At 43.3% G+C, this 25,388-nt stretch overlaps 1 protein-coding gene and 1 pseudogene across 1 annotated transcript in view; one reads left to right on the top strand and one right to left on the bottom strand.

The window, feature by feature from the left end:
- The window catches only part of LOC135523712 (histone acetyltransferase p300-like), a 57,352-nt gene extending 55,950 nt beyond the window's left edge, over nt 1-1,402 (bottom strand). Inside the window, 1 exon segment of the mRNA XM_064950553.1 lies at nt 960-1,402. Within this exon segment, the coding sequence (XP_064806625.1) occupies nt 960-1,053 (94 nt within the window). The 5' untranslated portion in view covers nt 1,054-1,402.
- A 923-nt stretch (nt 1,403-2,325) lies between these two features.
- On the top strand, nt 2,326-24,349 carry LOC135524928 (lethal(3)malignant brain tumor-like protein 2; annotated as a pseudogene).
- The last annotated feature ends 1,039 nt before the right edge of the window (nt 24,350-25,388 follow it).

Below are 25,388 nucleotides of genomic sequence, written 5' to 3'. Positions count from 1 at the left end.
TTGAACATAATCACTCACCCAGCAAGCTAGCTACATGGGCCTGCTGCAGTAGTAGCTAGCTATGTAATTAACATCGTTAGTTTTATAAACGATGACTAGCTAGCTAAGTTAGTTGGAAACATGTAACGTTACCAAGTATCCAGGTGAACATAACTTCACCAATTAGTTTGCTAGCTAACGTTATCGTTTGTACGAATTGCTTATAGTTAAAGTTAATTACCTAACTTATTTAAATACTAGATTTGAAAGGGTAAAAACGTCAAGTGTTGCAGTGAACTGTTAACCTTAGTTGGTGTGCTTGCGGGCTAGCTAGCGCGTTAGCACCGAATGGCGATGAGAGCTTTGTCACAACTCGCTTTGAAAGTTGGCTAGCGAACTGACTAGAGAGCTCTCTAGCAACCTGAAAAATAACTAGTTAGCAAAGTAAGCTACTTGGCTGGACGAATTAACTAGTAAACGAGTTGAACGATGTGTTTCATGGATTGCCTCTCAGCTGAAGTAGCTACCTCATTTAGTATAAAACATGTTTTTAAAACCATTTGCCACACCGATCACTACAGTAGCTAGCTAACGTTAGCAAGCGAGTTCTGTGTCGCTTAAAGAAAAGCGTCCATGTCAATCTCGGGGATAATAATTGAAATTAATGTTTGCCGTGTTGGCATAACATCTTAATTTGACAGTATTTATTAACTAAATGCTAAGTACAAATAATGTAGCGAACTACCCATGCAGCAAGCCCCGTATTCGTAACTCGCTAGCCAGCGTTCATCGTAGTGCTGAAATTACTACTAGCCTACTGCTATGCAACTCCGACACACATTCGCTAGCTAGCGCGACAAAAACAGTGGGCAATTACACGGCCCCTTTTCCTTCCGAATCATACCACAATAATTGAAAATACTACAAAATAAACAAAAAAAAATAATACCCCTAACAAAAAAAGATGTAACAATATTTACCGTTTCCATCGCTGGCGGAGGCAGAAAGTGCCGGAGAGGATAGTTTAGGCCTCTTGGCTGAAGGCGGGCCAGAGTCCAGAACGTTCTCGGCCATATTTTTTCGAATTAAAAATATATACGGAATCCACAACGGGAGACGTTCTCACGTATTTTGAACCTTAATTTTCTTTTAGATTCCACAATTGTGACTTTTCCCCCTCCTTTTGGGGAAGTCCCGTGTAAAAAAAAAAAATACTCCTTAACTGGGTTCGCCTCTCGATTTCAGCTTCGGCGTATCAACCCCCTCCCTAGTCTGATTTTTTGTTCTTTATAAATTGCCAGCGGAGGAGGAGGGGGGTCGGTATGGGAGACATACGTAGCGGCTCTCCTCTAAACTCATATAACGTTAGCCTCATTTGATGCGAGAAAATTGTCCCAATGTTTATCTTCCATGATTGTACGCGACCGTCATTTCTGCCACCCTTACCATAAGGTGAACATAAATGTCGGGTAGCAAACCCTTGTTGGTTGTGTTGTGGTCGTGGGCGAAAAGGTGATGCGAAAAAATATACCAGCGCAGCTGCAATTTTTGGGGAATAGAATAGCCTATTATCGACAGGTTCTGGTAAAATGCAATTGATGAATATTGTATTTCAATAGCCTGTATGTTGCAATGCAACACAAATATGACAATGTATCTGGTTAAATCAGAATTGCAACTGCATGCATGGTGGTAAATGATGGATATGCTATCAAATCTGAAATACCATGTTGCAACCATATAATTAGGAATTAGAATACTTTAATAGGATCTCTGTTTGCACCATACAACTTACACTATATATACGAAAGTATGTGGACACCCATTCAAATTAGTGGAGTCGGCAATTTCAGCCCCAACCGTTGATGACAGGTGTATAACATCGAGCACACAGCCATGCAATCACCATAGACAAATATTGGCAATAGCATGGCCTCAGTGAATGTCAATGTAGCACAGTCATAGGATGCCACTTTTCCAACAAGTCAGTTCGGTTAAATATCTGCCCTGCTAGAACTGCCCCGGGCAACTGTAACTGCTGGTAGTGGGAAGTGGAAATGTCTAGGAGCAACAACAGTTCAGCCGTTGTAGGCTACACAAGCTTACAGAACGGGACCACCGAGTGCTGTAGCACATAAAAATCGTCTGTCCTAGGTTGCAGCACTTACTACCAAGTTCCAAACTGCCTCTGGAAGCAACATCAGCACAAGCACTGTTCGCCTGGAGCTTCATGAAATGGGCTTTCATGACCGAGCAGCTGCAGATAAACTTAAGATCACCATGCTTCATCTGTCAGTCCGAAGGACAAATCTGAGTTTGGCGGATGCCAGAACGCTACCTGCCACAATGCATAGTGCCGGCCTTAAAGGTTGGTGGAGGAGGAATAATGGTCTGGGGCCGTTTATCACAGTTCGGGCTATGTCGTTTAGTACCAATGAAGGGAAATCTTAACGCTACAGCATACAATGACATTATAGCCGATTCTGTGCTTCCAACTTTGTGGCAACAGTTTGGGGAAGGCCTTTTTCCTGTTTTAGCAAGACAATGCCCCTGTGCACAAAGTGAGATCCATACAGAAATGGTTTGTTGAGATTGGTGTGGAAGAACTTGACTGGCCTGCACAGAGCCCTGACCTCAACCTCATCAAACACCTTTGGGTTGAATTGGATCTCTGACTGTGAGCCAAGCCTAATCTCTCAACATCAGTGCCCAAACTCATTCATGCTCTTGTGGCTGAACGCAAGCAAGTCCCCACAGCAATGTTCCAATATCTAGTGGAAAGCCTTCCCAGAAGAGTGGAGGCTGTTATAGCAGCAATCGGGGGACCAACTCCATATTAATGCCCATGATTTTGGAATAAGATGTTCGACGAGCAGGTGTCCACATACTTTTGGTCATGTCGTATGGAACTCTAATTTAACCTGATCAGAGTGCTGATCTCAAGCTAATCAGGGAGCTAACGCAAGTCTTCTGGGTCCAGACAAGGCTACTCATCACGGCTCACCAAACCACCGATCCGGTCTGTAACATATTCTCATCCTCTTCCCTCCACAGCGGTGTGTGAGACGTGTGGTTTCAGTGGGACCGGATACACCTTCTTTTCCAAGACCAAGCGTTTCTGCAGCATCTCCTGCTCCAAAGCCTACTCCTTCAACTGCAAGAAGTCCTCTATCCTGGCACGGCTGCAGGTGAGAGAGAGAATCAAGGCACAGGTGATGATCGGCCTCTAAGTACAAAATGTATTTCTGTGTGTACAGGTGGTGAGGCTAGATTTATATAGACTTTATACTGTATAGCCATTTATATAGCAACAACCTTTTCACCACTCCTTGTTCTATTTTCTAAAGGGAAAACCCCCCATCAAGAAAGTCAAGGTTCTGACTTAGACTGCCTGGTCCCCCCAGATGGGGAACATGATCGCCTCTCTGGGCAATAGTCAGGACAATAGCTCCAGCTTTGCTGGACAGGATGTTTAGACCACTTAGAGGGCTTTCCATTGCTGGGTTTTTACACAGGTATTTGACCTAAAGACTCTTGTGTTTCTATAGTGGAAAAGCCACATTTTTGACAGACACATACATAGACTATGTTAGTTAAAACATCACACCATTGCAGCCAGGAAGGAAAATACTATCAATAATTGTATGTAATTTACAAGATGTGAAACATTTAGTTCCTTTCTCTGAGACTTGTCCAGTATTATCATCCCCTTTCCCTCTTGCTATTTAGTTATAGCAACAGGAAGCTTTGACTAGGGTGTTTAGTGGAGGAGAGAGGCTCTGTCGCTGGTTCAGACATGTGAGGCTTCCTCTGATCTTATACTAACCTATACCATAAAGAAATTTGCATAGCAAAACATTTAGTATGTTAACCCCCGAGAGTCGATCTAATTAGCTTTCTTTTTAAAATCCCCATCAAAATCTGTCCATTTAAGCTACAGAAATCCACCGCATTCGCCGATGTCGCCCTTCCGCATCGGTGGTGAAAGGTGGCAGAGCTAGAACGGTGTTAGTTAGGTCACGAGACATCCCGAAAACCTGTCTTCACACAAATGTCTGTTAAGACCCCTCAACGGAAAGATGACTCTCACGAGCAAGTATGTGTTGGTTGTTTTGCCTTTCAATACTAGTCTGTCAGTTGCCCGGTACCAGTTAAAAAATGAAACTCCAAGCGGGCTGTCATGTGCCTTTTTCTGAGGAGTGGCTTCCGTCTGGCCACTACCATAAAGGCCTGATTGGTGGAGTGCTGCAGAGATGGTTGTCCTTCTGCAAGGTCCTCCAATCTCCACAGAGAAACTCTGGAGCTCTGTCAGAATGACCATCGGTTTCTTGTTCACTTCCCTGACCAAGGCCCTTCTCCCCTGATTGCTCAGCTTGGCCGGGCAGCCAGCTCTAGGAAGAGTCTTGGTGGTTCCAAACGTCTTCCATCTAAGAATGATGGAGGCCACTGCGTTCTTGGGAACCTTAAATGCTGCTGAAGTATTTTTGGTACCCTTCCCCAGATATGTGCCCCGACACAATCCTGTCTCGGAGCTCTACGGACAATTCCTTTGACCTCGTGGCTTGGTTTTTGCTCTGACATGCACTGTCAACTGTGGGACCTTAGATAGACAGACAGGTGTGTGCCTTTCCAAAACATGTCCAATCATTTGAATTTACCACAGGTGGACTCCAATCAAGTTGTAGGAACATCTCAAGGATGATCAATGGAAACATAATGCATCTGCTCTCAATAGTCTCATATTAAAGGGTCTGTAAATAATAAATACTTATGAAAACACGGTATTTCTGATATTTTTTATTCAATAACTGTTTGCTTTCTCATTATGGAGTATTGTGTGTAGATTGATGAGGAACAGTTTTTATTAGTCATTTTAGAATAAGGCTGTAACGTAACAAAATGTGGAAAAAGGGAATGGGTCTGAATACTTTCCAATTGCACTGTATTATTGAAATCAATCTTTTTGGGAGCCCAGATAATTGATTTATAAATCCCATCATTGGGTGGTTCGTGACTTGCGTTTGGCAAGGGACTCCATAGGCCAGCATAGCTGACCTAAGTTGTACATATAAAAAAAGGAGTTGCATGGTAATGTGTGTGTCTTTCAAATCTCGGAAGGTTCTCAAGCCATTACTGTCCAAGATATCGGCGGGGATATGGATTCCACATTTGTGCCATTGAGGGTATGAAAAAGGCTGCCCTTCAGATCACAAGGCATTATTGTGAAATATTGGAGTATGGGCATGCCTTTTTCATTCCTTTCCATTGTTTGAAATGTTTGCAGCAAATAGAGATTGTGTTTGCAGAAATGGGACCAAAGCATAGTTTACATTGTTTAACAGATATCAGTGAAGATCACCTCTTCCAGGGCAATAGGAGACACTATATTTCTCTCTATACTCACCCAGATAGTTTACATTGTTTAGCAGATATATCAGTGAAGACCACCTCTTCCAGGGCAATAGGAGACACTGTATTTCTCTCTATACTCACCCAGTTGGTGGAAGAATCATGTCTAAACCAATTTAGGATGGGACAAAATTCTAGTGCCTGGAATTACAATTTTAAAGTTTGGTACGGATAGTCCCCCTACGTCTTTCCCATTTTGTAATTTTACCCGGGATCGCTTACCTTGCAATATACATTTTGAAACCACAATATGGATTTGTTTTCTCAATAGTAAGAAGGGAGCGACAGGGGAAGGATTTAACTACATAAATTCAACCGTGGCAATATATTCATTTTGACAATAGATCTGCTGCCAGTTAAAGCAACTGGGATGTTAGTAGGCTTGGGCGGTTTAACTTGTATATCGGTGTATTTGGAAAAAGCCACGGGATGGGTTTTCAATACAGTCAAATATTTCTTTGACGTTTTTAAATCCATTTGAATTACCTGCAGTCAACTTGTGCAATTCTTTTGCACAGTGGTTCCCAGACTGTGGGGTGCGCAGTTTTATTGAGGAACTCAGCCGGCTTTAAACATACTCTTGAAAGTTGTAATATTAGAATTTCTAAATTGTTTAGTGCATCAACAGTTCCTCTTGTCATGTCAGTCATTGCATACCTTAGAAAGCTATTTATAACTTGTCAGAAATGTCCAGATCAACTAGCCAATGTTAGCTAACGTTTTTTTATTTAGGTTTCTTAGCCCATAGATATTGTTGTAATTTTGTAGTGAATTTTTGCTTTCGATCGGCAACATTTTCTTTGCACTCCATGACAAAATGTGTAGAAATGCAGAAAATGTGCTTTAAACATGCAAAATTCTTTCTACCAATGAGAGCTGTGAACAATTTGCCCATATAAATACGTGGGACGATCCCAAATGCTGGAAGGGAAAAGGTTTTGGAACGCCCGCTTTAGGAGATAACGCAGATTGCGTTCTTCATTTCACCTGTCACATTATTTAACCTTATGAAGATTACCATAATTTCCCAGAACAGTTGAGTCAGTGTCAAGCGTTCGTTTGTAAATAGCACACCGCGAGAAAGCAGCAGGTGAGTCCATAGCATTCTTTATCTATCAGCAAGTCCCTGTTGTGTGGCGCACATGAGGTGATAAAGCTACACTTGTATGCAATGCAAACATTTTGTACTGAAATCAGATATCTTATAAGGGCTTCCATACTCACCAAAAATTACATTCGTTAGCTATTAACAATGCTTGTATAACTTTATGAGCTGGAATTGACAGTTTTAGCAATTTGCTATTTTTCCGCTTGTAAGCATTTAGCTAACAGTGTCTGTGATTTCGATATTAGTTTGTGCTAATTTCGCTAGCATTCTGGTAATTGAGACCCAATTGTCTTCTTGCTTTTATGGCGCCCCCTATGTGCTATGCCGGTAATACCCTAAATCCCGGTATGAGAGAAGGAAGGCATGACGATATTGAAAACATTAGATTTGGCCGGTATCCAGGTTATCTATTGAGGTCGGATTGAATTGATTTGAGCACTGTGTTAAAGTTTCTGGAAATGGGTTTATCTAAGGAAGGAAATATATAGCCGAACGGTCAAAAGTTTTAGAACACCTACTCATTCAAATGTTTTTCTTGCTTTTTACTATTTTTTACATTGTATAATAATAATACTGAAGAAGCCAAAACTATGGATTAACACGTGGAATAATGTAGTAACCAAAAAAAGTGTGAAACAAATCCAAATATATGAAGCTGGTTGAGAGAATGCCAAGAGTGTGAAGTTTTCATCAAGGCAAAGGGTGGCTATTTAAAAAAAAATGGTTTACTACATGATTTCATGTGTTATTTCATGGTGTTAATGTCTTCACTATTTTTCTACAATGTAGAAAGAATTTTTTTTTTTAAGAAACCCTTGAATGATTAGGTTTACTAAAACTGACCGTGTGTGTGTGTGTGTGTGTGTGTGTACATACACTTAGGTTGGAGTAATTATAAACTCGTTTTTCAACGGCTCCACACATTTCTTGCTAAGAAACTATAGTTTTGGCAAGTCGGTTAGGACATCTTTGTGCATGACAAGTAATTTTTCCAACAATTGTTTACAGACAGATTATTTCACTTCTAATTCACTGTATGGGGCGGCAGGGTAGCCTAGTGGTTAGACCGTTTGACTAGTTGCCAGAAGGTTGCAAGTTCAAACCCCCGAGCTGACAAGGTATAAATCTGTCGTTCTGCCCCTGAACAGACAGTTAACCCACTGTTCCTAGGCCGTCATTGAAAATAAGAAATTGTTCTTAACTGACTTGCCTGGTAAAATAAATAAAATAAATATCACAATTCCAGTGGGTCAGACTGTGCCTTTAAACAACATGGAAAATTCCAGAAAATAATTTTATGGCTATAGAAGCTTCTGATAGGCCAATTAAAATCATTTGAGTCAATTGGAGGTGTACCTGTGGATGTATTTCAAGGCCTACCTTCAAACTCAGTGCTTCTTTGCGTGACATCATTGGAAAAATCAGCCAAGACCTCCCCAAAAAAAAATTTGTAGACCTCCACAAGTCTGGTTCATTCTTGGGAGCAATTTCCAAACGCCTGAAGTTACCACATCCATCTTTACAAACAATAGTACACAAGTATAAACACCATGGGACCACACAGCCGTCATACCGCTCAGGAAGGAGACACGTTCTGTCTCCCAGAGATGAACGTACTTTGGTGCGAAAAGTGCAAATCAATCCCAGAACAACAGCAAAGGACCTTGTGAAGATGCTGGAGGAAACCGGTACAAAAGTATCTATATCCACAGTAAAACGAGTCCTATATTGAAATAACCTGAAAGGCCGCTTAGCAAGGAAGAAGCCACTGCTCTAAAACCACCATTTAAAAAAAGCCAGACTACGGTTTGCAACTGCGCATGGGGACAAATATCATACTTTTTGGAGAAATGTCCTCTGGTCTGATGAAACAAAAATGGAACTGTTTGGCCATAATGACCATCGTTATGTGTGGAGAAAAAAGGGGGATGTTTGAAAGCTGACGAACACCATCCCAACCGTGAAGATGGGGGTGCTTTGCTGCAGGAGGGACTGGTACACTTCACAAAATAGATGGCATCATGAGGAAAGAACTTATGTGGATATATTGAGGCAACATCTCAAGACATCAGTCAGGAAGTTAAAGCTTGGTCGCAAATGGGTCTTACAAATGGACAATGACCCAAGCATACTTCCAAAGTTGTGACCAAATGGCTAAAGGACAACAAAGTCAAGGTATTGACGTGGCCATCACAAAGCCCTGACCTCAATCCCATAGAAAATGTGTGGGCAGAACTGAAAAAGCGTGTGCGAGCAAGGAGGCCTACAAACCTGACTCCGTTACACCAGCTCTGTCAGGAGAAATGGTCCAAAATTCACCCAACTTATTGCGGGAAGGTTGTGGAAGGCTACCTAAAACATTTGACCCAAATTAAACAATTTAAAGGCAATACTACCAAATACTAATTGAGTGTGTGTAAACTTCTGACCCACTGGGAATGTGATGAAATAAATAAAAGCTGAAATCACTATTCTGACAATTCACATTCTTAAAATGAAGTGGTGATAAACTGACCTAAGACGGACATTTTTACAAAGATTAAATGTCAGGAATTGTGAAACTGAGTTTAAATATGACTAAGGTGTATGTCAACCTCTGACTTCAACTGTGTATCGGAAATGTTTGGGATACCATAAATAGGGATGTAGATCTTATCGGAGTCTTGAGGCAGATTTGGTTAGATTTATTTTAAAACTTGAGATGGAGCTGAATTTGATCTTAAAAGTGTTTGAGGGATTGAGATACTTTATCTGGACAATGTAAGATATTATTGGCGTAATAACGAGGTGACATAATCCGTAGAATTGAGAGATGTTGGTGTAATTTCTTTCAATTGTCGAATTGCCAGGGGCTCGATAGACAAAAAATAGCAGAGATGAAATGGGATCACCTTGCCTGCTTTAATTGTGCTCCTAGATTTGTGTATTTCTACTTCGGAGCACATCATGTACTCCTTGTAAACAAAAAGTCAGCGTAGAGCCCTGAACTGTCATGTTGTATAATTATTGGAGACAGGTGCAAAAATACGTAAAAGGTTATTTTATTTTCTCTACCCAAACAGAAGAGCGAGGTGTACATCTCTAAATAATGCACGGGACGAGACCCGTTAAAAAAAGGGCACAATAACACGTAGCATGGAAGCCGATACAATAGCACAGGTACTCACATGACCAACGGACATGGTAACAAGGACAATGAGGAATAGAGGGCACATATAGACACATACTAATCAGGGGGAATGCAAACCAGGTGTGCGTAATGAGACAAGACAGTCCGGGGTTGGTGGTAATGAATCCATTTCAGTGACGTCTTGAAGGCCGGTGACGTAGACGTCCTGAGCTGGTGAACCGAATGTGCAACAGTACTTGGGGGGGATCCGTGAATTGAACTACGTATGAGGACAACGAGGTCCGGACCTCCGTAATTTTTTCTATGTATAAATTTGGAACTCCGTCGGGGTCTCACCTTACTGTTGAGAGTTAGAATAGTAGAATACAAAAAGGTCATATTTTGAAACTTAGTTGTGCATCAGTAATTTTCCTCTTGTAATGTCACTAACAGTCACTCAATTTGCTCATGTCAGTAAAACAAATGTAGATAGGTAAATTATTTTAGTAGTCACACATGTCATATTAACATTGCATAAATCAAAATGACTTGTGCCGTTGCTTTAAAACGGCATAAATCTCTCCCAACTCCATGGCAAAATGTGTCAAATTGCAGGAAATTAGCTGTAAAACTGCAAAATAATGTGTTCTGTAAAGTAAACTAATTTGTCTACTTTGTTTATTAAAAAAAAAAAAATTCTGCTAACAGATCCCTCTTTATACGTATTAAATTATCTCCAGACCACACTAAGACCCTGGTTACGGCCCTGCCTGAACTATAATAATAAATAGGCCGTATCACTCAGCATTTTGTGACAGGGCAGCCACTTTGCTGATTATTGATCTAGTTGTAGAACTGTTGATCTGTTTTTACTATTGCATCATGCATCTAAATTATTGATTTGAACATGCATTGTTTAAAAGATGCAGGTCACAAAAATTAAATTAAATTCAGCAATATACCACAATGCTTCATACTAGTAATACTTTTATTGTTTTTAGAAACATTACAAAGCATGCTCATCCATTTAAAAACTTTTTTTTGCAATTATGGCGGAAACATTTTGGCTGGTAAAAAATCTGAGTGGCTAGTTAATTTTTTTAAATATATATATATATAATCTACCTGTCACGGTGGCTGGTGGACCAAAAAGTAAGTAAATTTCCCACCCTGATCCCAACCCTGCAGGTGCAACTATGTGCCCAGTGGGATGACATCACAGTGATGCTTCAGTCTGGTTTTAGACCCCATCATAGCACTGAGACGGCACTTGTGAAGGTGGTAAATTACATTTTAATGGCATCGGACCGAGGCTCTGCATCTGTCCTCGTGCTCCTAGACCTTAGTGCTGCTTTTGATACCATCGATCACCACATTCTTTTGGAGAGATTGGAAACCCAAATTGGTCTACATGGATAAGTTCTGGCCTGGTTTAGATATTATCTGTCGGAAAGATATCAGTTTGTCTCTGTGAATGGTTTGTCCTCTGACAAATCAACTGTAAATTTCGGTGTTCCTCAAGGTTCCGTTTTAGGACCACTATTGTTTTCACTATATATTTTACCTCTTGGGGATGTTATTCGAAAACATAACATTAACTTTCACTGCTATGCGGACGACACACAGCTGTACATTTCAATGAAACATGGTGAAGCCCCAAAATTGCCCTTGCTAGAAGCATGTGTTTCAGACATAAGGAAGTGGATGGCTGCAAACGTTCTACTTTTAAACTCGGACAAAACAGAGATGCTTGTTCTAGGTCCCAAGAAACAAAGCGATCTTCTGTTGAATCTGACAATTAATCTTAATGGTTGTACAGTCGTCTCAAATAAAACTGTGAAGGACCTCGGCGTTACTCTGGACCCTGATCTCTCTTTTGAAGAACATATCAAGACCATTTCAAGGACAGCTTTTTTTTCCATCTACGTAACATTGCAAAAATCAGAAACTTTCTGTCCAAAAATGATGCAAAAAAATTGATCCATGCTTTTGTCACTTCTAGGTTAGACTACTGCAATGCTCTACTTTCCGGCTACCTGGATAAAGCACTAAATAAACTTCAGTTAGTGCTAAATACGGCTGCTAGAATCCTGACTAGAACCAAAAAAAATTATCATATTACTCCAGTGCTAGCCTCTCTACACTGGCTTCCTGTCAAAGCAAGGGCTGATTTCAAGGTTTTACTGCTAACCTACAAAGCATTACATGGGCTTGCTCCTACCTATCTCTCTGATTTGGTCCTGCCGTACATACCTACACGTACGCTACGGTCACAAGACGCAGGCCTCCTAATTGTCCCTAGAATTTCTAAGCAAACAGCTGGAGGCAGGGCCTTCTCCTATAGAGCTCCATTTTTATGGAACGGTCTGCCTACCCATGTCAGAGACGCAAACTCGGTCTCAACCTTTAAGTCTTTACTGAAGACTCATCTCTTCAGTGGGTCATGATTGAGTGTAGTCTGGCCCAGGAGTGGGAAGGTGTACGGAAAGGCTCTGGAGCAACGAACCACCCTTGCTGTCTCTGCCTGGCCGGTTCCCCTCTTTCCACTGGGATTCTCTGCCTCTAACCCTATTACAGGGGCTGAGTCACTGGCTTACTGGGGCTCGCTCATGCCGTCCCTGGAAGGGGTGCGTCACCTGAGTGGGTTTATTCACTGATGTGGTCATCCTGTCTGGGTTGGCGCCCCCCCTTGGGTTGTGCCGTGGCGGAGATCTTTGTGGGCTATACTCAGCCTTGTCTCAGGATGGTAAGTTGGTGGTTGAAGATATCCCTCTAGTGGTGTGGGGGCTGTGCTTTGGCAAAGTGGGTGGGGTTATATCCTTCCTGTTTGGCCCTGTCCGGGGGTGTCCTCGGATGGGGCCACAGTGTCTCCTGACCCCTCCTGTCTCAGCCTCCAGTATTTATGCTGCAGTAGTTTGTTTCGGGGGGCTAGGGTCAGTTTATTATATCTGGAGTACGTCTCCTGTCCTATTCGGTGTCCTGTGTGAATCTAAGTGTGCGTTCTCTAATTCTATCCTCCTCTCTCTTTCTCTCTCGGAGGACCTGAGCCCTAGGACCATGCCCCAGGACTACCTGACATGATGACTCCTTGCTGTCCCCAGTCCACCTGGCCGTGCTGCTGCTGCTCCAGTTTCAACTGTTCTGCCTTATTATTATTCGACCATGCTGGTCATTTATGAACATTTGAACATCTTGGCCATGTTCTGTTATAATCTCCACCCGGCAAAGCCAGAAGAGGACTGGCCACCCCACATAGCCTGGTTCCTCTCTAGGTTTCTTCCTAGGTTTTGGCCTTTCTAGGGAGTTTTTCCTAGCCACCGTGCTTCTACACCTGCATTGCTTGCTATTTGGGGTTTTAGGCTGGGTTTCTGTACAGCACTTTGAGATATCAGCTGATGTACGAAGGGCTATATAAATACATTTGATTTGAGTGAGGTTAAAGGTGGAGGTCCTGAATACCAGTGCCACCCTGCCTAATAAGGTTTACTGGATTGCCAGCATCAGCCAAATACACTGAAACTGACTGATCTGAAATGGCACTGTTTCCCTAGAAGTGTATAACTTTCGAGTGCATTACACAGGGAGCAATGTTCCACTTATGAATCATACTGAGTCCTCACACTTGATGTTTCTTGTCAAGTACTGTATGTTACAGTTTACCTCTCTGTGGTCTAGCTCTTCCTCCCTCTGTTTTCCAGGCTACAAAGCTCTGTTGAGGTATGAGGGCTTTGAGGAGGACAGCGGCCTGGGCTCTGGAGACATGTACCCCATCGGATGGTGTGCCATGACCGGCAAGCTGCAGGTGCCACCACAGGCTGTGTGACCGCCACAATAGAGTATTATAGGTATTAACATTTTAGGTGAAATGTCAGTAAAAACAAACGTGTGTGTGTGTGTGTGTGTGTGTATATATCTCACACACACACACGGTTGAAGTCGGAAGTTTAAATACACCTTAGCCAAATACTTTTAAACTCAGTTTTTCACAATTCCTGACATTTAATCCTAGTAAAAATGTCCTGTCATATCAAACGTCAGAATTATTAATTTTATTTCAGCTTTTATTTCTTTACATGCAACCAAATACTAATTCAGTGTATTGCCTTAAATAATTTAATCTTTGGTCAAACTTTTTGGGTAGCCTTCCACAGATAAGTGGGGAAAGTTTTGGCCCGTTCCTCCTGACAGAGCTGGTGTAACTGAGTCAGGTTTGAAGGCCTCCTTGCTCGCACATGCTTTTTCAGTTCTGCCCACAGATTTTCTGTAAGATTGAGGTCAGGGCTTTGTGATGGCCACTCCAATACCTTGACTTTGTTGTCCTTAAGCCATTTTGCCACAACTTTGGAAGTATGCTTGGGCCATTGTCCATTTGGTAGACCAAGCTTTAACTTTCTGACTGATGTCTTGATGTTGCTTCAATATATCCACATAATTTTCCTCCTCATGATGCCATCTATTTTGTGAAGTGCACCAGTCTCTCCTGCAGCAAAGCACCCCCACAACATGATGCTGCCACCCCCGTGCTCCAAGGTTGGGATAGTGTTCTTCGGCTTGCAAGCCTCCCCCTTTTTCCTCCAAACATAACGACGGTCATCATGGCTAAACGGTTCTATTTTTGTTTCATCAGACCAGAGAACATTTCTCCAAAAAGTACGATCTTTGTCCCCATGTGCAGTTGCAAACCGTCGTCTGTTTTTTTTATGGTGTATTTGGAGCAGTGGCTTCTTCCTTGCAGAACAACCTTTCAGGTTATTTTGATATAGGTCTACAATTTGTTTTCTGAGGTCTTGGCTGATTTCTTTTGATTTTCCCATGATGTCAAGCAAAGAGGCACTGAGTTTGAAGGTATGCCTTGAAATACATCCACAGGCACACCTTAAATTGACTCCGGCTAACTGACATCATTTATCAGAAGCTTCTAAAGCCATGACGTAATTTTCTGGAATTTTCCAAGCTGTTAAAAGGCACAGTCAACTTAGTGTATGTAAACTTCTGACCCACTGGAATTGTGATACAGTGAAATAATGTCTGTAAACAATTGTTGGAAAAATTACTTGTGTCATGCACAAAGTAGATGTCCTAACCAACATGCCAATACTATAGTTGTTTAACAAGAAATTTGTGGAGTGGTTGAAAAACGAGTTTTAATGACTAAACTTCTGACTTCAACTATGTGTCTCAGCAAAAAAAAAAATCTCTCGCTGTCAACTGCATTCATTTTCAGCAAATAGCAAGATTCAATAACTGAGACAAACTGAACAAGTTCCACAGACGTGTGACTAAAAGAAATTGAAAAATGTGTCCCTGAAAAAAGGGGGGGGGGGGTCAAAATCAAAACTTAGTCAGTATCTGGTGTGGCCACCAGCTGCATTATGTACTGCAGTGCATCTCCTCCTCATGGACTGCACCAGATTTGCCAGTTCTTGCTGTGCTATGTTAGCCCACTTTTCCACCAAGGCACCTGCAAGTTCCCGGACATTTATGTGGGGAATGGCCCCAGACCTCAACCTCCGGTCCAACATGTCGCAGACGTGTTCAATGGGATTGAGATCCGGGCTCTTCTCTGGCCATGGCAGAACACTGACATTCCTGTCTTGTACGAAATCACACACAGAACGAGCAGTACGGCTGGTGGCATTGTCATGCTGGAGGGTCATGTCAGGATGAGCCTGCAGGAAGGATACCACATGAGGGAGGAGGATGTCTTCCCTGTAACGCACAGCATTGAGATTGCCTGCAATGACAACAAGCTCAGTCCGATGATGCTGTGACACACCGCTCCAGACCATGAAGTTTTTACGAATTATCTTTGAAAGACTGAAAAAGGGACGTTTCTTTTTAGCAAGACACCCCCAATAAAGGAGTGGTTCTGGAGGTGGGGACCACAGACCACTTCTCAGTTCCCATGCTTCCTGGCTGATGTTTTGGTCACTTTGAATGCTGGCGGTGCTTTCACTCTCGTGGTAGCATGAGACGGAGTCTACAACCCACACAAGTTGCGCTACCAGGAGACAGGCCAGTACATCAGGAGACGTGGAGGAGGCCGTTGGAGGGCAACAACCCAGCAGCAAGACCGCTACCTCCGCCTTTGTGCAAGGAGGAGCACTGCCAGAGCCCTGCAAAATGACTTCCAGCAGGCCACATGTGCATGTGTCTACTCAAACGGTCAGAAACAGACTCCATGAGGGTGGTATGAGGGCCCACCGTCCATAGGTGGGTTGTGCTTACAGCCCAACACCGTGCAGGACGTTTGGCATTTGCCAGAGAACACCAAGATTGTCAAATTCGCCACTGGCGCCCTGTGCTCTTCACAGATGAAAGCAGGTTCACACTGAGCACATGTGACAGACGTTACAGTCTGGAGATGCCATGGAGAACGTTCTGCTGCCTGCAACATCCTCCAGCATGACCGGTTTGGCGGTGGGTCAGTCATGGTGTGGGGTGGCATGTCTTTGGGGGGCCGCACAGCCCTCCATGTGCTCGCCAGAGGTAGCCTGACTGCCATTAGGTACCGAGATGAGATCCTCAGACCCCTTGTGAGACCATATGCTGGTGCGGTTGGCTCTGGGTTCCTCCTAATGCAAGACAATGCTAGACCTCATGAAGCTGGAGTGTCAGCAGTTCCTGCAAGAGGAAGGCATTGATGCTATGGACTGGCCCGCCCGTCCCCCAGACCTGAATCCAATTGAGCACATCTGGGACATCATGTCTCGCTCCATCCACCAACGCCATGTTGCACCACAGACTGTCCAGGAGTTGGCGGATGCTTTAGTACAGGTCTGGGAGGAGATCCCTCAGGAGACCATCCGCCGCCACCTCAGGAGCATGCCCAGGCGTTGTAGGGAGGTCATATACAGGCAGGTGAAGGCCACACACTAACTACTGAGCCTCATTTTGACTTGTTTTAAGGACATTACATCAAAGTTGGATCAGCCTGTAGTGTGGTTTTCCACTTTAATTTTGAGTGTGACTCCAAATCCAGACCTCCATGGGTTGATACATTTGATTTCCATTTGTCATTTTTGTGTGCTTTTGTTGTCAGCACATTCAACTATGTAAAGAAAAAAAGTATTTAATAAGAATGTCATTCATTCAGATCTAGGATGTGTTATTTTAGTGTTCCCTTTATTTTTTTGAGCCGTGTAACATATAGTACTCTAAAAATGTGGGGAAGAGCAAGCTTTTTTTAAGCAGTATCTGAAGGGGCGTTATACAGTGGGGCAAAAAAGTATTTAGTCAGCCACCAATTGTGCAAGTTCTCTCACTTAAAAAGATGAGAGGCCTGTAATTTTCATCATAGGTACACTTCAACTATGACAGACAAAATGAGAAAAAAAATCCAGAAAATCACACTAGGATTTTTATGAATTTATTAGCAAATTATGGTGGAAAATAAGTATTTGGTCAATAACAAAAGTTTATCTCAGTACTTTGTCATTGCCAACAAAGGGTATATAACAGAGGTCAAATGTTTTCTGTAAGTTTTCACACACTGTTGCTGGTATTTTGGCCCATTCCTCCATGCAGATCTCCTCTAGAGCAGTGATGTTTTGGGGCTGTTGCTGGGCAATGCGGACTTTCAACTCACCCCAAAGATTGTCTATGGGGTTGAGATCTGGAGACTGGCTAAGCCACTCCAGGACCTTGAAATGCTTCTTACAAAGCCACTCCTTCGTTGCCTGGGCGGTGTGTTTGGGATCATTGTCATGCTGAAAGACCCAGCCACGTTTAATCTTCATTGCCCTTGCTGATGGAAGGAGGTTTTCACTCAATCTCACGATACATGGCCCCCTTCATTCTTTCCTTTACACGGATCAGTCTTCCTGGTCCATTTGCAGAAAAACAGCCCCAAAGCATGATGTTTCCACCCCCATGCTTCACAGTAGGTATGGTGTTCTTTGGATGCAACTCAGCATTCTTTGTCCTCCAAACACGACGAGTTGAGTTTTTACCAAAAAGTTATATTTTGGTTTCATCTGACCATATGACATTCTCCCAATCTTCTTCTGGATCATCCAAATGTTCTCTAGCAAACTTCAGACGGGCCTGGACATGTACTGGCTTAAGCAGGGGGACACGTCTGGCACTGCAGGATTTGAGTCCCTGGCAGTGTAGTGTGTTACTGATGGTAGGCTTTGTTACTTTGGTCCCAGCTCTCTGCAGGTCATTCACTAGACCCCCGTGTGGTTCTGGGATTTTTGCTCACCGTTCTTGTGATCATTTTGACCCCACGGGGTGAGATCTTGCGTGGAGCCCCAGATCGAGGGAGATTATCGGTGGTCTTGTATGTCTTCCATTTCCTAATAATTGCTCCCACAGTTGATTTCTTCAAACCAAGCTGCTTACCTATTGCAGATTCAGTCTTCCTAGCCTGGTGCAGGTCTACAGTTTTGTTTCTGGTGTCCTTTGACAGGTCTTTGGTCTTGGCCATAGTGGAGTTTGGAGTGTGACTGTGAGGTTGTGGACAGGTGTCTGTTATACTGATAACAAGTTCAAACAGGTGCCATTAATACAGGTAACGAGTGGAGGACAGAGGAGCCTCTTAAAGAAGAAGTTACAGGTCTGTGAGAGCCAGAAATCTTGATTGTTTGTAGGTGACCAAATACTTATTTTCCACCATAATTTGCAAATAATTTCATAAAAAAATCCTACAATGTGATTTTCTGGATTTTTTTTCTTCTCATTTTGTCTGTTGAAGTGTACCTATGATGATAAATTACAGGCCTCATCTTTTTAAGTAGGAGAACTTGCACAATTGGTGGCTGACTAAATACTTTTTTGCCAGTAGCGTGCCGTGGATCTGGGGCCTGGGCCTTCAGTGAAGTCCTACACAGTCCCACCCGAATTAATCCACCTCTTATTACCATCATTATGATGCCATGGCTCTAGACACTATACATTTAGACAGAAACGCAGTATAACCAGGCGTTGCGTCACCTTGAAATTGACATTTTTATTCAGAGAATTGGGGAAGAGTACAATACCTTTTCATTGTGCAGCTTCATTGTCCTGCGCGCTTGTTCGTTGAGCTGTAGAGCCACTCGGGTGTCCCCAAAAGTTTTCAAAAGCACCATTGTTTGTAAGTGCCCAGCCGTACTTTGGTGTCTCGTTGCTGCCTTGGTTAGACAACTCAGGTTTGCAAAGCCAGTGTGGCTCCAAACACCAAATCGATCACTTGCAAATAATAGGCATTCCCAGCAGTACAGTTTGCAGTGCTTCTCGGAGCCTGTGAGTCATTGATAGCGCCCATAATTGAAAGTGGCGAACCAACCCCTTTCCCGCCTGTGACAGGCTTTGTAGCGTCGGCGTCTACCTCTCCTGACAATGTCTAACTTTTCTTGAAAAGTTTGTCTTGAGAATGGCGTTATAATTATATCCTCAACCAAATCGATATCTTCTCCTTCCGCCATTGTGGGTTGAAAAAACAGCTTAGTAGTACGCAAATTAATTAATTTGTTGATCAATTTCAGTTTCCTAGTTCTGAGACCTGCCCATATAGGACCTGCCTCTCAATATTGGTAATCCAATCAAAAGATGTGCAGGCACTACGCCTGCTTGCTGGCTCCTGTGTAACACTGGAGCCAGCCAGCAGGCATACAATAGCCAACTCTAAAGCTGATTGGTTGACACTAAATTTGAATTTCCTTTCACTTTAAGCTACAAGCGCCCGCACTGTTGATTCTGAAGGCCTGAGGGCAGATTTTAGACCCCTGGCAACACATGATGGCTGAATATGATTGGATAAAATATCTAATATAAAGACCAGCCCTCCAAATCTCAACCTGGGGCTGGAAGCATTGCAACCAAGAGGAACGCTATGAAATGAAGAGTGTAACTCTTACTCTGGGGAATAATTTAATACATATTTGTGGGAAAATATATATTTTTTAAATATTATATTCTGATGCTGTTTAGGCCAGCAGAGAAGGCCTTGCTGGCCCTGACGGCCCACCACTGTTTTTTACCCCAATGTAATTAGAAGAACATGAGGGAAATTGAATTGCTCTTAATTTATTAATATTGGTCGTGTCATTTAATGGTGACTGTTATTTTATCAAATTCTTTCTCTAATTATTACTAATTAACTAATCATGTACATTTAGTTAACTGGGAAGTCGGAACCACGGAAAATCTTCAGATTACAAAGTAATAATTTTGCAAATATAACTCTAGATATTTTAATATTTGATCAATTAGTCTATCAATTAATTATTCTTTACCCTTACGCCAGTCTCATTTCAAGCATCGTAGAATACTTGGTTATCTGCACAAACCCAGCCTAAACTATGAATCATCCATGCACCAATTGGCTCTATTTATTTACTAACCAATTACAGAATATACAATACATAATAACATATCGTCCCTAGTGGACTAAACCGAAACAATTGGGTTATAACACATAGATTCAGAGAGAAAAGAAGGGGGTTTTGGAAGGAAGACTAAGGGACTTTGGTCTTTATCGGACCTGGGAAGCTATTCTCACATACATATGCCACTAATGATCGCTCATTTGGAAAAGCAATGTATTGTATTTACGTGAAGCTGGTGACGTGAGGCTCTGGTTTTCCCTGTCCTTTGTGGAATCTTCTGGGTTGTTGTGTGGTCTGAGAGGTTTATCTCACTGGAGATTGGTCCACGTCGGTCAGTGTTCTCCTACTAGATTTGCTACCTTTCCAGCTACAGTCTGTTCGGCTGTCATCTAGGACTCTGTTCTTCTTAAGTGATCAATAGTTCAGAGTTCATACCATTTCACATGTAGAGCAAACTCCCATGTTTCCTGGCCTGTAGGTTGACATTTAGAATTAGCCCTTTTAAAAACGTGAGGACAAGTCCTCCCATTATTTGGAACTTAGGTGACTTTGGGTCACGGGGGCTTTTATAGAAATGTAGATTAGGGGTTGGTTCATAATTTCCAACCAATGCCTATTCACTTGGGTGTGGCTACTGACTTAGTTAAACTTCACAGGGAAGATTTTCTAATTTTAAAAGTTCACATTACATCATTTTGCAAATAGTTTCATTTTACTTCTAAAAATGAACCTTTCCAGAAACAAGTCTCTCACTGTTGCCGCTTGCTATAGACCACCCTCTGCTGTGCCCTGGACACCATATGTGATTTGATTGCCCCCCCCCCCCCCCCCCATCGATCTTCTGAGCTCATGCTGCTAGGTGACCTAAACTGAGACATGCTTAACACCCCGGCCATCCTACAATCTAAGCTTGATGCCCTCAATCTCACACAATTTATCAATGAACCTACCAGATATAACCCCAAATCTATGAGGGTGCCCGTGTTTACGGATATCATCCTAACTAACTCACCCTCCAAATACACCTCTGCTGTTTTCAACCAAGATCTCAGCAATCACTGCCTCATTGCCTGCATCCGTAATGGGTCTGCAAGCAAACGACCACCCCTAATCACTGTCAAACGCTCCCTAAAACACTTCTGCGAGCAGGCCTTTCTAATCGACCTGGCCGGGGTATCCTGGAATGACATTGACCTCATCCCGACAGTAGAGGATGCCTGGTTATTCTTTTAAAAGTGCCTTCCTCACCATCTTAAATAGGCATGCCCCATTCAAAAAATGGAACCAGGAATAGATATAGCCCTTGGTTCACTCCAGACCTGTCTGCCCTTGACCAGCACAAAAACATCCTGTGTCGTTCTGCATTAGCATCAAATAGCCCCCTTGATATGCAACTTTTCAGGGAAGTTAGGAACCAATATACACAGGCAGTTAGGAAAGATATGGCTAGCTTTTTTTAAACAGAAATTTGCATCCTGCAGTACAAACTCAAAAAGTTCTGGGACACTAAAGTCCATGGAGAATAAGAGCACCTGCTCTGATGCTAGGAAACACTGTTACAACCGACAAATCCACTATAATTGAGAATTTCAATAAGCATTTTTCTACGGTGTCCATGCTTTCCACCTAGCTACCCCTACCTCGGTCAACTGCCCGGCACCCTCCACAGCAACCCGTCCAAGCCCCCACCATTTCTCCTTCACCCATATCCCGATAGCTGATCTGAAAGAGCTGCAAAATCTGGACCCCTAGAAATCACCCGGGCTAGACAATCTGGACCCTCTCTTTCTAAAATTATCTGCCTAAATTGTTGCAACCCCTATTACTAGCCTGTATAACCTCTTTCGTATCATCTGAGATTCCCAAAGATTGGAAAGCTGCTGCGGTCATCCCCCTCTTCAAAGGGGGAGACACTCTAGACCCAAACTGCTACAGACCTACATCTATCCTACCCTGCATCTCTAAGGTCTTCGAAAGCCAAGTTAACAAACAGATTGCTGAACTTTTTGAATCACATCGTACCTTTTCCGCTATGCAATCTGGTTTCCGAGCTGGTCATGGGTGCACCTCAGCCACGCTCAAGGTCCTTAACGATATCATACCTCCATCGATAAGAGGCATTACTGTGCAGCTGTATTCATCGACCTGGCCAAGGCTTTCGACTCTGTCAATCACCACTTTCTTATTGGAAGACTGAACAGCCTTGGTTTCTCAAACGATTGCCTCGCCTGGTTCACCAACTACTTCTCAGAGTTTGGTGTGTCAAATCGGAGGGCCTGTTGTCAGGACCTCTGGCAGTCTCTATGGGTGTGCCACAGGGTTCAATTCTCGGGCCGACTCTCTTCTCTGTATACATGAATTATGTCGCTCTTGCTGCTGGTGATTATCTGATCCACCTCTACGCAGACAACACCATTCTGTATACTTCTGGCCCTTCTTTGGACACTGTGTTAACTAACCTCCAGATGAGCTTCAATTCCATATAACTCTCCTTCCGTGGCCTCCAACTGCTCTTAAATGCAAATAAAACTAAATGCATGTTATTCAACTGATTATTGCCCGCCCATCCAGCATCACTACTCTGGACCGCTCTGACTTAGAATACGTGGATAACTACAAATACCTAGGTGTCTGTTTAGACTGTAAACTCTCCTTCCAGACTCACATTAAGCATCTCCAATCAAAAATTAAATCTAGAATCGGCTTCCTATTTCGCATCAAAGCATCCTTCACTCAGGCTGCCAAACAACATACCCTCGTAAAACTGACCATCCTACCGATCCTTGACTTCGGCGATGTAGGCTATAAAATAGCCTACAACACTACTCAACAAACTGGATGCAGTCTATCACAGTGCCATCCGTTTTGCCACCAAAGCCCCATACACTACTCACCACTGCAACCTGTATGCTCTCGTTGGCTGGCCCTCGCTTCATACTCGTCGCCAAACCCACTGGCTACAGGTTATCTACAAGTCTCTGCTAGGTAAAGCCCCGCCTTATCTCAGCTCACTGGTCACCACCACTCGTAGCACGCGCTCCAGCAGGTATATCTCACTGGTCACCCCCAAAGCCAATTCCTCCTTTGGTCGCCTTTCCTTCCAGTTCTCTGCTGCCACTGACTTGAACAAACTGCAAAAATCACTGAAGCTGGAGATTCCCATCTCCCTCACTAGCTTTAAGAACCAGCTGTCAGAGCAGCTCACAGATCACTGCACCTGTTCATAGCCCATCTGTATACAGCCCATCTATCTACCTCATCCCCATAATGTATTTATTTATTTTGCTCCTTTTGCACCACAGTATCTCTACTTGCACATCCATCTTTTGCACATCTACCATTCCAGTGTTTAATTTCCATATTGTAATTACTTCGCCACCATGGCCTATTTATTGCCTTAACTCCCATATTTGACCTAATTTGCACTAACTGTATATAGACTTTGTTTTCTTTTTTTCTACTGTATGATTGACTGTATGTTTTGTTCATTCCATGTGTTACTCTGTATGTGTCGAACTGCTATGCTTTATCTTGGCCAGGTCGCAGTTGCTTACCTGGTTAAATAAAGGTGAAATAAATCAAAAAATACAATTAGATGCAAACCTCATAACTGAGGCACCTGTATAAACAGATTTAGGGTAATGTGTTAGGGTATTGTCTTTCATGAGGTCACAAACATGAAACAAAATATACCGGGTCGTAGCTGTCGTCTCCACCGACAGTTTACACATTCTCCAGAATAGGAATATTGTTCAGTTCTCCAATTCTGGGATGGAGTAGAATTGCGTGGGAGGATCCCTTTGTCTTACTCTGAAACTCTCTCGATACTGCATGGCCAGGGAGAGTCTCTTTACAGAATTTATGACGTGGGGGTTAAGTTGTAAAACTGCTCCCCTCTTAACAGGAGAGGGGGGTTGTTCACATCTCTGCTAGCCAATTCACTGAAAGGGCTAGCGTCATGACAGTTGTGTCCCCTTTCTAGCTTTGCACTGGAGCATCCCAGACTGGAAGGAGTACCTGATGAACTGGCTGGTTGGAGCCAGAACTCTGCCTATGGATTTGTATATGAAAGTAACACTTGTGACAAACATACTGCCTTTTCTCTGTGGTAGAACCAACCAAATTACCGCTGCCCCTTTTTTCCTCTAATGACCCTTCCTTCTCTCACAGACACACAGCTGGCAGAGTGTATGAAGGGTCCGTTCCGTACTGGGATGCATGTGGTGGACCGGACTCTGGTGAGCCTGGACGCGACTGGCGGTGGTGGACACTGTAACCAGGGGCCACCTCAGACTTGTCTATGATGACGGGGAGCAGGAAGCCCATGGGGAGCCCCTCTCTGACTTCTGGTGCCATATGTGGAGTCCCCTACTGCACCCGGTGGTCTGGTCCAGCAAAGTGGGCCATGTCATCAAACCACCTGCTACGTAATTAAACCAAACAGTACACCAAACGGTACACTATCTATAGATGGCACTTTGGCATAGCAACAAACTTATACCAGAGTCGGCGGCTAAAGAAGCACAAATAGAGCGCAGTGTCTCTGCATGCCACAACTGCTTGTTTCATGACTGAACCTTTTATAGCACCGCTATGCTTAACTATGACCCACCCACCCATAGCCCAGGACAGTGTACATGGAGGCTTCTTTGAGGTGGGGATAAAACTGGAGGCCATCAACCCTCTAAACCTGGGCAGCATCTGTGTGGCCACTATACACAAGGTAACAGAAGATGAACAGGAGTTTGCTATAATGGCTACTTCTAGCTAGCAGACTAGTGATTCAACCTGATGAAAAAGGTCTCTTTCTGTCTCTGGTGCTGTTGAATGGCTACCTCATGGTGGGCATTGATGGCACAAGTGACTGGTCTGACTGGTTCTGCTACCACACGATCTTCCATGCGATCCTACCCAAGGGATACTGCCAAAATCACAACATACAGCTCACACCACCCCCTGGTAATATCTTATTCTCTCCTCCCTACTCTCTCCCCTACTTTCTCACTCTTCCTATTTCTTTTTGCTCTGGTTTACTTTTCTGGGCAAACACCATCTGCTCGGTGAATCTATGATAAGAATGAAGTCAGTGGTTCCCTATGCTATGTCATATCCCTTACACAAGTGGGATATTCATCTTTTCTACCAGGCTATCATACAGGTGCCCAGCTTACAGTATATGGGCTTATGAGATGCTATTCTTACTCAAAGAGAGGTTTGGGAATTCTACATCTATGGTGTGTGTCTTACAGGTCGGCTTGAGTAACGGCTTCGCTCAGAACATTAAGTTGAAGGCAGTGGACCTGATGGAGCCTCGGCTGGTGTGCGTGGCCACCGTGAGGCGCTGTGTGGGCCGGCTGCTGCTGCACCTTGACCTTGATGGCTGGGAGCCAGACTTTGACCAGTGGGTGGACTTCAAGATATCAACCCTGTGGGCTGGTGTGAGGTCACAGGATACCAACTCCAGCCACCC

The sequence above is a fragment of the Oncorhynchus masou genome, chromosome 31 (genome assembly GCF_036934945.1).
Source record: "Oncorhynchus masou masou isolate Uvic2021 chromosome 31, UVic_Omas_1.1, whole genome shotgun sequence".
In the NCBI taxonomy this organism is placed as follows: Eukaryota; Metazoa; Chordata; class Actinopteri; order Salmoniformes; family Salmonidae; genus Oncorhynchus; species Oncorhynchus masou.
Note: the sequence above shows the minus strand (reverse complement) of the source record. Positions and strands in the feature narration are given on the sequence as shown.